We start from the raw sequence: 12,655 nt of genomic DNA on the forward strand, positions 1-12,655 counted from the left end.
ATAAAAATGAAACTTGAGGCTCCAAAATGTTTAACAAAATGGGTATAAAAAAATTTTAGATGGGAGAACGCCCTTCTCTCCCAGGGGAATTCCATTTTCACCAGACCGAGGTCGTGACCCATAACCCCAAATTTAATGCTGAATCTGCCTCTGTTGTTGGCATGCAGCTCTTGCAGGGATCTGTCCGTGACTCCAATATTTAAGTTTCTGATCATGACAAGCATCTATAAAAATTGAAGTGTGAGTCTGATTGGCTAGTATTTAATGCACACGGTCAAGATGACCATTCTTTGAAAATATCACTTGATACATTATATTTGCTAGGTGGACACCCCAAATTATTATTATTCTTATCATTATATTATTCAAGTTACAAGTTGGCTATTTGCCAGGTGGTAACAGTTAATATATAATGAAAAAGAAGACCCAATCACTCCAGCAAATGAATCAATTAACTCCTAAGTTCTCACCAAACACACTGAACATGTCAGGAGGTAGAAACAATCCTTGTAAAATGCAATTGTGTGCTTGTCAAATGCTCCTTCTCATACAAACATACATATAAGATATTAGAATCAGGGCCAGATCTAAGGGAGGGTCCCGAGGGTCATGACCCTCCCTCAAATTTTATCGAAAAACTTAATTTTTATTAGTGAAAGTAACAGGTATGTATATGCAAATGCATGGCCACAAGTCCCAAACGTGATAGAGGTTTGAGTTGTATTTATCGTACTCCGCCTCTGTAAAAACACCCCTCTCTCTCAGAGGGATATTCCATTCTCCCCTGACCCAGGTCATGCCCCCCCACCCAAATTTGATGCTGAATCCACCCCTTATTACAATCCTATGTTTGGTATCCTGCGGCATACCATTTCTCCCTCTCCCATGACAGTTTTTTACTTACCCATGATTCTTCTTACTTGCATCCTCCATCAATGGGGTAACTAGGAACATTTGGCACTTAAAATTTGGGTTTCACTCTTAATTCGGGTGGGAAATCATCATAACATGTTTTATTTGTCAAAAATAGACAAAATTTTTCAATAACTTTTTTATTTCTCGGAGGCTTTGGGGAATCTATTCCCCTCATACTCTCCTTAATTACACTTCTGTCTTCGGGCAGATAATTTTTTTGTCTCTCATGATATATCCCATTCTCTGAGTTCATCTTTGTAGTATGGGGCTCCATATTTTCCCTCCTCTCCTGTATTGACTAAGGCCAGATTATAGAGTATCCACATTGAATAATCCCATCCCTGTTATTAGTTTTTTATATCCATACTTGATTTCTCTTGCTGCATGGAAGGTACATGTTTGAGTGTACAGGAGACTGAAGAAAAAACATCCTTACACTGCCAACTATCCCATTTATTCCCATTTGCCTTCTATTTGTTGTCACATTCAGTCAGCTTTGTTGGCACAAATTCTCACTTAATAGCACTCGATTATTAATAATGAATTTCCACCATATTTTGTAACATAATTAAATCTGATTTTTACTTAAAAAATATTTACTCCTCACAAAGCCATTCTAGCACAATTTTAACATATAAGACAGCGAAACTTGATACTTACTTTTCATGAGTTGCTTAAGTCATTAGAGTTTTGCTTCATAGACTAGTTCAGAGAGAATGACTCATTGGGAGAAGTATAGCTCACAAGAGTATGAATAAGGGCAACAAATTATGTGAGTTCAAGTAGTGGCTGAGAATCTGCGGCCCATCATGCAGGAGGAATTGACTTCTTCAACTTATCCGCGAAGGAATTAAGGTTATATATTTTTCACAGGAAATAGCTAGAGGAGTAGGAGATGGATCAAGAGATAGAAAAATTTCAGTCTCTCTATTTTTCAAGCTTCATCACCATCAGTTAACAAAATAACAAAAAAGTCCATTCTGATCACATTATTAATGTTACACTGTTAACAATAGACATAATGCATTGTATAATTGCCGTGCAATAAAGGGGATGACGCCATGTTGGCAGCAGTCTTGTGTAAACCAGCCATGTGAGAGCATAGTTCTCTCTATCCTTCCCTGGGACAGTACAAGACAGAACAGGTGAAGTTCTGACATTTTGGTAAGCAGTGTCGACCATGACACCTTAAGCCAGTGTTGGCCTAACATTGGCTTTGTGTTGGCAAAGTCTGCCAGTCTCAGACAACATCAGCCTGTCGGCACTCGGTTGGCTTCAGCTGGCAACTTTGCCGATCTAAAGTCAATATTGGGCCAATAGTTGATGCTACCTGGGAAGTGTGGCTACTGGAGGCCTCGGGGCAAACTGCCTGATTAGTATCCAACGAAATGATGGATGGATTCCTCTCATTATAGAATAATCTTCTAATTGCGGCAGCATTTCCAATCCTTATTTACTTCCCTGTCCTCCCCCTTCTGAGGTGTGCAAGTGAAAAGCGAAGGCGGCCCTTGGGAGAATAACCTTGCGAGCCGGTCCTGGGTCCTTGTTTCATCTGCCCTGATTAGTACAACCAACCTGGCTGGAAGTGGTTTACAAGAGCTTTCAGGCTCCTCTGCTGTTATCAGTAGAAAAGATGGCAACTACCTTTTTCTGTTGGCAGTTAGTGGCCTGCGGTCTATATGCAGCACCTACATGGCTGGGCAGAAATAATAGGTTTTGAAGAAGGATTAAGAAGATTGTACTAAGTAGTAAACATAAAAAGTGAATCAATTCTTCCTTGTCAAGAAGATGTATTTATTTGCAAGATATAGGTTGGAGAGCATTTATAAAAGGAATATATTTACATTAAATGCAGAGATAAAACCACAGAAAATGGGATCTACAAAATAGGACATCAGCCACCTGTGATTGTTTTTTTTATCAGATACATGTACATCAGTAGATTAGAAAACACCACACAATTGGATTAGAAAAAGTGGTTCCATAATATGAGTGTCTTAAGCATATCACACATTTCTTAGTCTCTTAAACATTTCAAGAACTCCCTCCCTACTGTTTCTTAGATGTGAAAAATCACACAAAGGAAGAGTATATAGAGATTTATAAAAGGCCAAAGGCAGCGACAGAGAAGAAGTTTTATCATCAGAATGTTTAAGAGTAAGGACTTCCAATAAGATTAAATTTATGAAATGTATTAAGTTTGATCCCTCTTCTCACAAGGAATTAGAATATGAGCAGGATAAATAGGAAATATTAGACTTCTGGTGCAATGTGGAATCAGAAAATAATTTTTAACCATTCACACTGGCTTTCAAACCTGAGTTTATGCATAACCTTTCATCCATCTTAAACCTTCTAAATAGCATAAGGATTTCAAATCTGCTGATTTAAAAATTTAATTTTCCTTGCTTTTTTTAAACATTAAAGTGCGTAATCATCTTGCAATGCTGAACTATTTTATTTTTAAAAATATAGGTACACATTTTCTGCTAATTAGAATTACAAATTCACAATGAAATTAACTAATTAGAAAAAGAAAACAACGACTTATGAGAACTTCAAAAAAATTTATATCCTCACTCGATTTTTTAATGAGCTGTAGGAGTATGTATATGAAAAAATGAAATTTAGATTACACAAGTACTCATGTATTTCAATTGAAATTTCCACGGTGGCAATCCAAGAAAATAGTAAAGGCATGTCCTGAGGAGGGATTTGTCGATATAAACACTTATAAAAATGTGTCATAGAACTAGTTGACCCTTTCACAAATATATTGTGTATGTACTTCAATTTATAGATGGTATTTGACGAAACACTTTAGTCATGAGAACAATTTTAGAAAATCAAAGTAATTCTGAAAATCTGATGTCCAGAACAATATACATATGTAATCCACCTTAATAGTTTCTGACAACATTCTTGGCTGGAATGTCTTTCTGATCGAACAATTTAAATCCCAATGATTTTCCAGGCCTTATTTCCAATGAGGATTCATGAATCCATTAATTTATTTTATCTTTTGGTTAAAAAAGCTTTGAATCAATCCCCTCCACTCTTCCTAAGGCACAAGCCCACTAATTGAATGATTTCAGTCCAAGTTGTTTTATTCTCAAATGCACTTACTTCATAAATGTCAGGTATCAAATAACTAAATTTCAAGGATGAATTTGACATTCACTCTTTGAAGAAACACATTTTTCCTCTTCCAAACTCCTTACAGCATTGAAGAAACTTGATTCTGCATACTTTGATACTTCCTGAGTAGAATGTGAGCTTTAAGGATATGCTATACTGAATTATGGTGCTGCATTGTGTTAAACCATAAGGTTGATTAACCTCGTTTAAATTAACTGCTCAAGAATTGTAGAAGTGAAAAGGTAAGGGGATGCAACAGATATCCATCACTTTAGATAGTGTTCCCTTACATACAGTATGTCCCAAAAGTAATGTGTCACATTTTTACTTGACATGGCTTTACAATGAAGAGGGCTCCGGCTGGAATAGACATGTTAGGAAAGGGGAGGGTGAATTCACCAATAGTTCTATGCAAAAATGCCTCAATGCCTTGCAAGGCATAGGATGAGTAAGTTTGCAAACCTTTTCCCTCGGAAGCTGGATTGCACTTAAAATGCACAACACTTTGGAGCATATAGGCTTGAGATCAAGTTTTACAAGAAGCTGAACAAAGGGTTCATTAAAAATTTTGAGATACTTCAGTCACTACTTCAACATGCCTTCACTAAAAGTGTCGGCTCAGATCACTGTGAAACAGAAGATGTGACATTTTTAAGGCGGACAGAAAGGATGTCACCGACAAATTCCAAACAGGATGCCTTTCACAACCCAGGAAGGCTGATATGAGCAAATGACCAGTTAAAGCCATCCTAATAGGATTTTTTGTCACAAAGTAGATAGTTTCTACTTTCTGGACAGACCATAGACTCCCAGTTTAACAAGTGTTCCAGAGGCTGAAACAGAGGGTCAACTATAATTGAAATGAGCAACAATACATTGACTGACACTTCCTTATTTGCCATGGAAAAGCCGAGTGCCATCAATTTATCAACGCTGGTATAGCCAGAGTGGTGAAGGGCATCTTAGAATAGGAATTCTTCGGAGTATATGACTGATATCAAGCTGGCAAAAATTTGTTGCCAGAGGAGGTTTGCACTTGGGTTTTATGTTGGTGTAACTACAAATATGATCAATGAATTTCTTTTTCAAGAATGCAGCACATATTTTTTGGGTCATATCCTGTATGCATCCTAAATCAATTCTATCGACAGTCTTGGCATAATGAGTATCAAATTTTAAGTTAATTGTTCACAGTTTGTAAACATAGTGAAATTAAAGACCTAACTCTATGGAAAAAAATTCTCATAATTTAAGTCATTGTCGACTATTTAAATAGTGTGCTATCTTAAAAAAAAAAAACAATTATACATTCCGATTATAGTGGATACAAGAACAAATGGTATGACTGTTAAGATTTTGCTTTCAATTGTCATAGCTGTCCATGCAGATGTGTACAAAAGAAAAGAATTTTTGATAAAAATTCTTCATGCTTTGGTCCTAAAATGAGTATCAAAATACACAACTGGTTTCACTTCCTCACACATGAGGGATTATATATACATTTTTAAACAAATAACTTCACAATTAAAAAATGGAGCTCCCTCTCTTCTGATTATAAGTGTATATATATTTCAGAATTTATTTACTTTTTGGTGTCAATATTTGGTGAAACATACCCAACTTTCACCTTGGCAGGTCTCACTAATAATCCTTTCAAATACCTCTTCCACTTTCACTGTTGCCATGATATCAAGTACTATTATACCAATGAATCATAAGAATGTTGGCATAATATAATCAATAAATACACATACTCTAAATCTAACGATTAGCTTCTACTCTGAAAACAGGCGAACAAAATCTATCTAAAATTATTTTCATGTGAAAGTTGATGAAAAGTATAATACATCAAGAAAGAGGAAATAATTTAAAGACAAATTAATTTTTGACTTCACTGAATGCATGAGTAGTGGAAAGAAGTGGAGACCTAAGGCTGAAATGGTGAATGAAGACTGCTGTCGCTAGGAACGTCTTGGCTCCAATTTCTGTGATAAGCTGGTTAATACCCGTTGATTGTCAATGGTCCTCAAGCAACGGATGTAAGAACGGATTTCACCCTCACTTTTAGGAGATGGTGGTTCCACCACTTCAGGAAAAAGAAAAACAAGGATTAAAGAGAAAATTTGAATTTAGTTCAGACTTGAGAATACAATAAGATAATTTAACAGGCATTAATTAATAAGCACCAACACAAATATTCCATTGTTTTCATGAAATATTCTTGAGTCAATTAATTTGATTCAGAAGTAGAAAAAGGTGTTATGTAGTTAACCCTTGCCCTACTAATGACAAAAATATATGGCAGGATGTTTCTTGACCTGGGAGAAAAAAGCAGCAAATTTTTGTCGAAGATTTTTCTACCCAAGAGAACAAATGCCAAAAATATACATTTCCTCACCCTCCCCTTTTATGATGGTCGCCGGTTCACGGAGCCTTAGTTTTGGGACCTAACAAAGCGGGACAAATCCAGGAGCAAGTAGCCGGACCCCTTTATAATACCCCTCTGTGTGGTAAGGGTCATTCAATTATTCATTCAGTCAGTTTTAAAAATAAGTATTTGTTTCTTTCTCACAAAATATAAATAAAGAATTGAATTCTTTGTCTTTTGTGCAGCGTTTACAATTTTTCGATGAAATTCTACGATAAATATTAACTTGCATCTCGATTTCAGCATAAACATCAAAATGGAAATTGTTATTGCATTAAATGTGTCAATATTAACGATAGGCATTCATTCAAAATTTGACAATTCTCAGAATAAAAAGAGGAATTCAATTTAAAGACTGCAATTTACGTGCAAGCAACAATTATCCATATATCTAATTCATCTAAACAAAGCATGATTGACCAAGAACCAGTGCCGCTGGTAGGGTAATAAGCCCCGAAAGGAGGAGCCCAACTACCCTCGGAGTCCGAGATAATGCAAAGTCCCTGCTAGGAAGGGTCGAAAAAGGTTGGTTCCAAGAGTGTGTGATTATCTGCAGGACCCTTCTTAATGAATGTCTTGAAAAAATGTTCCGTACAGAGGGGATGGAAGAGTCTCTTAGGGCTCAGTACAGCAGTCATGCTAAGGAGAGAACTCTACCGTCTCGAAAGGGTTAAGAACATTGAAGCAGGAATTTTGGTAACCTATGTTTTAACACTCACTCTGTATGTACTTATTTTTAATATAAGAATGAGACTTGAAGGGTTACAATAGTGCAAATAATACTGTTATAGGCCCAGTTGTCTATCAAAGAGAGTGCTAGAAATCCATGGCAACTGCTTCTCAACCTAGTGAGCTCATTTTCCCCTACCTCCCTTCTCTCACCAAGTGAAGTGGTCTAGTGAAGCCTTTCACATAAGTACCAAGAATTGCCAATTGACTTTCAGCACACCATGGAAGCATCGTGCATCTAGATTCTGCGTAACTATAAGGTTATTGCATGTTAAAAAATGAATGTTTATTCATTAAAATTCCAAATTAGGTATGTGATAGTTGACATTTTCATACATATATTCCCTCAAAATATAGGTGATGTGGCACTAAGCTCCCTTCACCATACCAGCTGCCATTGTATGATGATGTGATGAACAGTGTGCATACAGTATGACAAATCCAAGAACACAGTACATACAATAGCATCTTGCTTAAATGAGAGAAAATTGGCCCTACCAGTGTTTACTCTAGTGAAAATATTTATTGGATCTTTCTAATATAGTAATTTGACAATGGGAAACGTTTGTTCCTTTAGGAAACTTTTATGTTCTTATAGGAATGTACCTAATTCCTATAGTACGTTCCAAAACATTATAGGAAACCTACGGGCCACTTCCAATAGAGTAGTACAATATTGTCACACGGAGGAGAGCACTCAATTTTTAAAATTGTGATCAGTGTGTGTATGAAGCATGCATACAGTGTTATAAATACCCTATGTTGCTGTGTTTAGCAAATTTCCTTTAAGCTGTGCGCCATTGACTGTACTCACCAAGAAAGCCTTATTTCTGGATGCTACTCTTAAATGGAGAATGTATAAAGACATAACTACCCAGTTACTAAGTTGCATTTTATCAAGTTATGTATCTTTTACTTACCAAAATGTCTTGTTCGACAATGACGAATAGACCGCAATGTTTGAGCCAGCATATGCATTTTTTCAAAGTTCACCAAACCACCTAGGCAAGTTTTGTTTCCCTCATGGGTGAAAGTCATATCTGGAATGGAAAAAATAAGTCCATTCATAAGCATAAAAATACCCTTGTGATGGAAATGAGCTCAGAAATACCGACTCAAAGGAGAACACTTGGCTCTTTGCACTAATGGAGTGGAAATCAAGGTAGTATCCACATCTAAATTTTCCCTCCATAACACTGGTTGCTATTCACTACTATCTTACACTTTTGACTGGCCAAGTTAATGTATTAGAACCGCTAATACATACAATAAAGTAGATGATATCATATGAGATTTTTGGGTCTGCATGAGAAAGGAAGGGAGGACACATTTTCCTTGATTAATTTTTGTGGAAGATTAAAAATGCAGAAAGATTTTCTCAAACTTATATGTACTGTTATGACTTGAGATAGCATGACAATATAATGAATTATTGAATTCCATCATCATCCACCCAATCCTTCACTGAGCCATTCCTATAATAACCACCCTCTATGAAAGAGAAAATATACAACATTTTATCTTGCCTTACAGGTATCCTTGGGTGCCTTAACTTGAAGTTAGTTTTGCATAGATGAGAGATTACCCTGGACACAAGCCTTTAAATACCTAGCGTGTCTGCATGGGAAAAAAGCACCATTCTGTGCCAGGTGTGCCCATACTGGATTATACATAATTAACTCCTGCATACCAATAAATAAAGGGTAGATCATATCTCAATAACTCAAATATACTCCTGTCAGCCGCAGAGTGAAGAAAAAGAAGTTGATGAAAGGAATAAGAGACTAAACCTGCAGTATATTAAGGTAATACCAACAAGGTAACCAGAATTTTACAGAATAAAGTTAATTAGAATATTTAAGCCACAAAGGCAACTTAGGGACATCATGTGAAGCGTAAAATAAAAAGATATGCATATTAGAGACAGAGGAAGTACATAAATTAAGTGGTGAAATGAGGACCCAGGGCGGGCTTGCAGGGTTACTCTCACGAGGATCAGGTCTGTTAGTCTTCCCTTTTCACCCGCACACCTTGGGAGGGGAAGGAAAGTGAAAGGAAGAAGGATAGGAGGCCAACAATGCTTCCAGGGAGAGGAGAGGGATGGAAGGGAGGTGGTGGGATTTCCCAACGCCATTATTAGGGTAATGGGGGCCACTACTGGTGAAACCGTAATTTAATGTTTCCACAGACAGGAAATATTTCCTTATGAGGAAGAAAAACCTAACGATTTTCCATCGGTAGCATGTCACAGGGTGCATGAAGGAGAGAAGGGCAGAAAATACCGACAAGAGTAAAGAAGCATGGGACCACCATTTGACTTGGACACCTGCAGATGCCAGTCATCGTGAAACACACCACCTGAGGCCATGACATTGACATAACCAACGCAGAAGTCTTGGCAAGAGAAAAACATTTTAAAATGAGAGTAATAAGGAAGTCCTTTGAAAAATAGAAGCAATAGAGACAAAGGATATGTGATAAGTTCATTATGGCTTTTAATCATTCCTAGAAGAAAAAGAAACTTTGAAGAAGCCCACACATGCCCTCAAGCCCCTTGAGGTAGAAAAAAATTGAAGTGCAATAAACAATGAAATGCCCTGAGAAATTCTCCCATAGAGGAGACAAAACTGTTGGCACATATTTATCAACTTTGACGTGGGAAAACCCTAAATAAAATCTATGGACCTCCATGGGGGTGCATTGATTTTCTATCATTCCTGCATGCTCAAGGTTTTTTTTTTTAATTCCAGCTAATGCTGAAATTCCAATTGTCCTATAGATTTGACCAATTGATTGTTTTAATGGAAATGCAGTACTTTTCTTGATGATATGGCAGGTACTTTCCCTTTTTTAGGGAGGACTAAGCATGTGCTCCTCCAAACCAAACTCTACCCAAATTAAATATTTTCTTTACCAGATAAATGGAAAAAAATACTCACCTGAAGGGTTAACACAAATATAAGTGAATCACCTTTACCTTTAAGAAGTAGAGGCATAAATGGGACGATAGGGGGAGCCAATTTTCCCACTGAAAGACGATAGGCACGGTGGTTTCGACTAGGATCAATGAGTGCCTCAAATTCGGTGAACATTTTCCTAAACTTTGAGGGAATTTTCTCCCATGTTAGAGAAAGTCTTGACACAGCCATGTTACTTAGTCCCATAACAACAGCAAAAAAGGCATTGAGATTTTGGTATTCCTTGCAACTGAAACATGAAAAAAATTATCATTAGTAGCCCTACATGTGAATTAAACACAGAAAAAATGATCCACCAAAAATTTCTAAAATGCACTCACATAGAATAAGAGAGGGGGCAAAAATTATGATAATTATTAATCAAAATATATTTCATCTTTAAATATTTTCCCAGATGCCTAAAAATAATACATAAGATAATATGAAGCATAATTGAGACAATATTTTTATGACTGAAAAACATAAATCATCAAACTCTTTCGGATGATTGTGATTATTCTGAGTTTCAGATCATATTAGTATGATGCCAAATATTGATCAGAACATAAAATTCATGGCTAAACAAAAGCAAAACACTTAATGTTCCACAAACTTTTTAATGCTGTCAACAACTTTCATCGGTTAAAATGAATTTATTGAAACAAATGCTATGATGCCAAACGAAATGACACTATAGCCCTTGATACTAGTTGATGGCATTAAAAAAAGTTAGTGGAACTGTTTTTTGTGTTTTACTTTCATTCTACCATGAATATTTCTTTGTTCTACCAAGTAATGCCGAAATCAGTTGATTTGATTCAGAAAGCAGGAGTTTTGCTTAATTTCTTGAAAGGCGTTCTCCTCAATGGAAACAATAAAAAGAAATAATCCAGCAAAGAAGTAAGAACAAAACATGTTTCTTATTCCAGGCATTGTTTGTTGATCTCAATTTATGCATTTATAGTTTGGTAATATTTTTCACTGATAATACCAATTTTGAAACTTAAATAATATTAAGATTCCTTGTAAGAGATGAAATGTGGCACAATTCCATTTAATTATATGTTTGTTACATGTTCATAATGATAATAAAACAAAAAGTACTCACTATGCTGCTAGTTTAATAAACTTCCGAAGTAACTGCACTCTCTTCCCCAAACTGGGAGTCATACAAAGCTCGGTAACGACCCAGTACTGGATCTCATTGAAGCGTCGGAGAAAAACATCGAGGTTGGCAGTAATTTTGCCAAAATGATGCCTCCCAAAAGTGTGATAAACAAGCTCATACTATTATTCCATTCCAAAAAAGTTGGCAGTCATGCAAAAGAAAGAAAAAAATGAGGTGCCCTCGATCACAAAATTGAATTCATGACATGATGTGAGTAAATTGGATAATTTTCACAATTATATTACATCATACAATCCATTAGATCATATATAGTTGAATATATCACCCAAGGAGGAAGTATTAGCAACACTTATACTACTGACAGGGCAAAAATAATGTTGGAATTCCTCAAAGTATTCATTGCACTTTTTGAAGTCAGAATGGTGGAAGACTTCAGGAATTCCAAGAATGGTTCTAAGACCCCAAGATGATTATCAATGAAAGCACTGTATGTCACCATGCAATACATAATGAAAAACTCCCTTTTTATTCATTAAGGTTTTCCTGTGATCTGAAAAACATAGCTATGAGAAATACAGTAGTAGAACCAGGATTTCTTTCTGGGAGACACAAGGGTCTGACAATCAATCTTCTCATACTTGAGATTAAAAACAATTTACAACAATTAATTTACAAAATATTCTCTCTATTTTGACATTAAAATTATTAAAATGAAATTAAATCATTCAAAGACTCAGTGATACACAAAACAAAACAAACTTAGTGATAACAGTATAAAAAAATGTTGTTTATTTTTTATCCCTTAACTTCTGGCATGGGGTGATGATAGATCCCCAGGCTGGAAAAATTTGTTGTTTACTTCCAGGGTTATTTGGCAACATCACTTAGCTACTTAGTAGCTTCAAGTCTACTCCCTCCCTCCAACCAAACTGGTTTTTGTCAGTCTATCTCATCCTTGTGAAGTGTAAATATTGTGCAAAGTGATCTGGGGACTCGGTATGTCCCCACCCCACTATTTGCATTATAGATACCTCGTTTTTTTGCATTGAAGTAATTACCATTGTGAAAAGAAGTGGTGTGTTACTTTATTTTGCATTTTGTTATAATAATTGAATTATGAGTTCCCAGGACCTGAATGAAGAGAAAATTAGATATGATTTTACATTTTCACAAAAAAATGCAAGGGTTTTTCTAAAAATATGAAAAAATATTAAATATTGAAAATATTAAAATCTAATAGTCTACAACTGTTGAAAACAATTTAAACTTTCGAAAATGCATGGTGGTTTTGACAAAATATCAGTAGTTATTAAGAAATTAAATAAATAATTTGGGGATGTGGTATGTTCCCACGCAGGG

General features: G+C 35.9%; 1 protein-coding gene across 2 annotated transcripts in view; it reads right to left on the reverse strand.

Moving 5' to 3' along the window:
- Positions 1-2,664: 2,664 nt before the first annotated feature.
- Positions 2,665-12,655, reverse strand: part of LOC124159017 (rap guanine nucleotide exchange factor 4) — a 444,712-nt gene continuing 434,721 nt past the window's right edge. For both annotated transcript variants that reach the window (XM_046534502.1, XM_046534501.1), the window contains 4 exons: positions 11,276-11,454; positions 10,188-10,417; positions 8,131-8,250; positions 2,665-6,139 (listed from right to left, as the gene is read on the reverse strand). In XM_046534502.1, the coding sequence (XP_046390458.1) occupies positions 6,015-6,139; positions 8,131-8,250; positions 10,188-10,417; positions 11,276-11,454 (654 nt within the window). In that variant the 3' untranslated portion in view covers positions 2,665-6,014. The remainder of the gene's footprint in view (positions 6,140-8,130; positions 8,251-10,187; positions 10,418-11,275; positions 11,455-12,655) is intronic.

The sequence above is a fragment of the Ischnura elegans genome, chromosome 5 (assembly GCF_921293095.1).
Source record: "Ischnura elegans chromosome 5, ioIscEleg1.1, whole genome shotgun sequence".
NCBI lineage: Eukaryota > Metazoa > Arthropoda > Insecta > Odonata > Coenagrionidae > Ischnura > Ischnura elegans.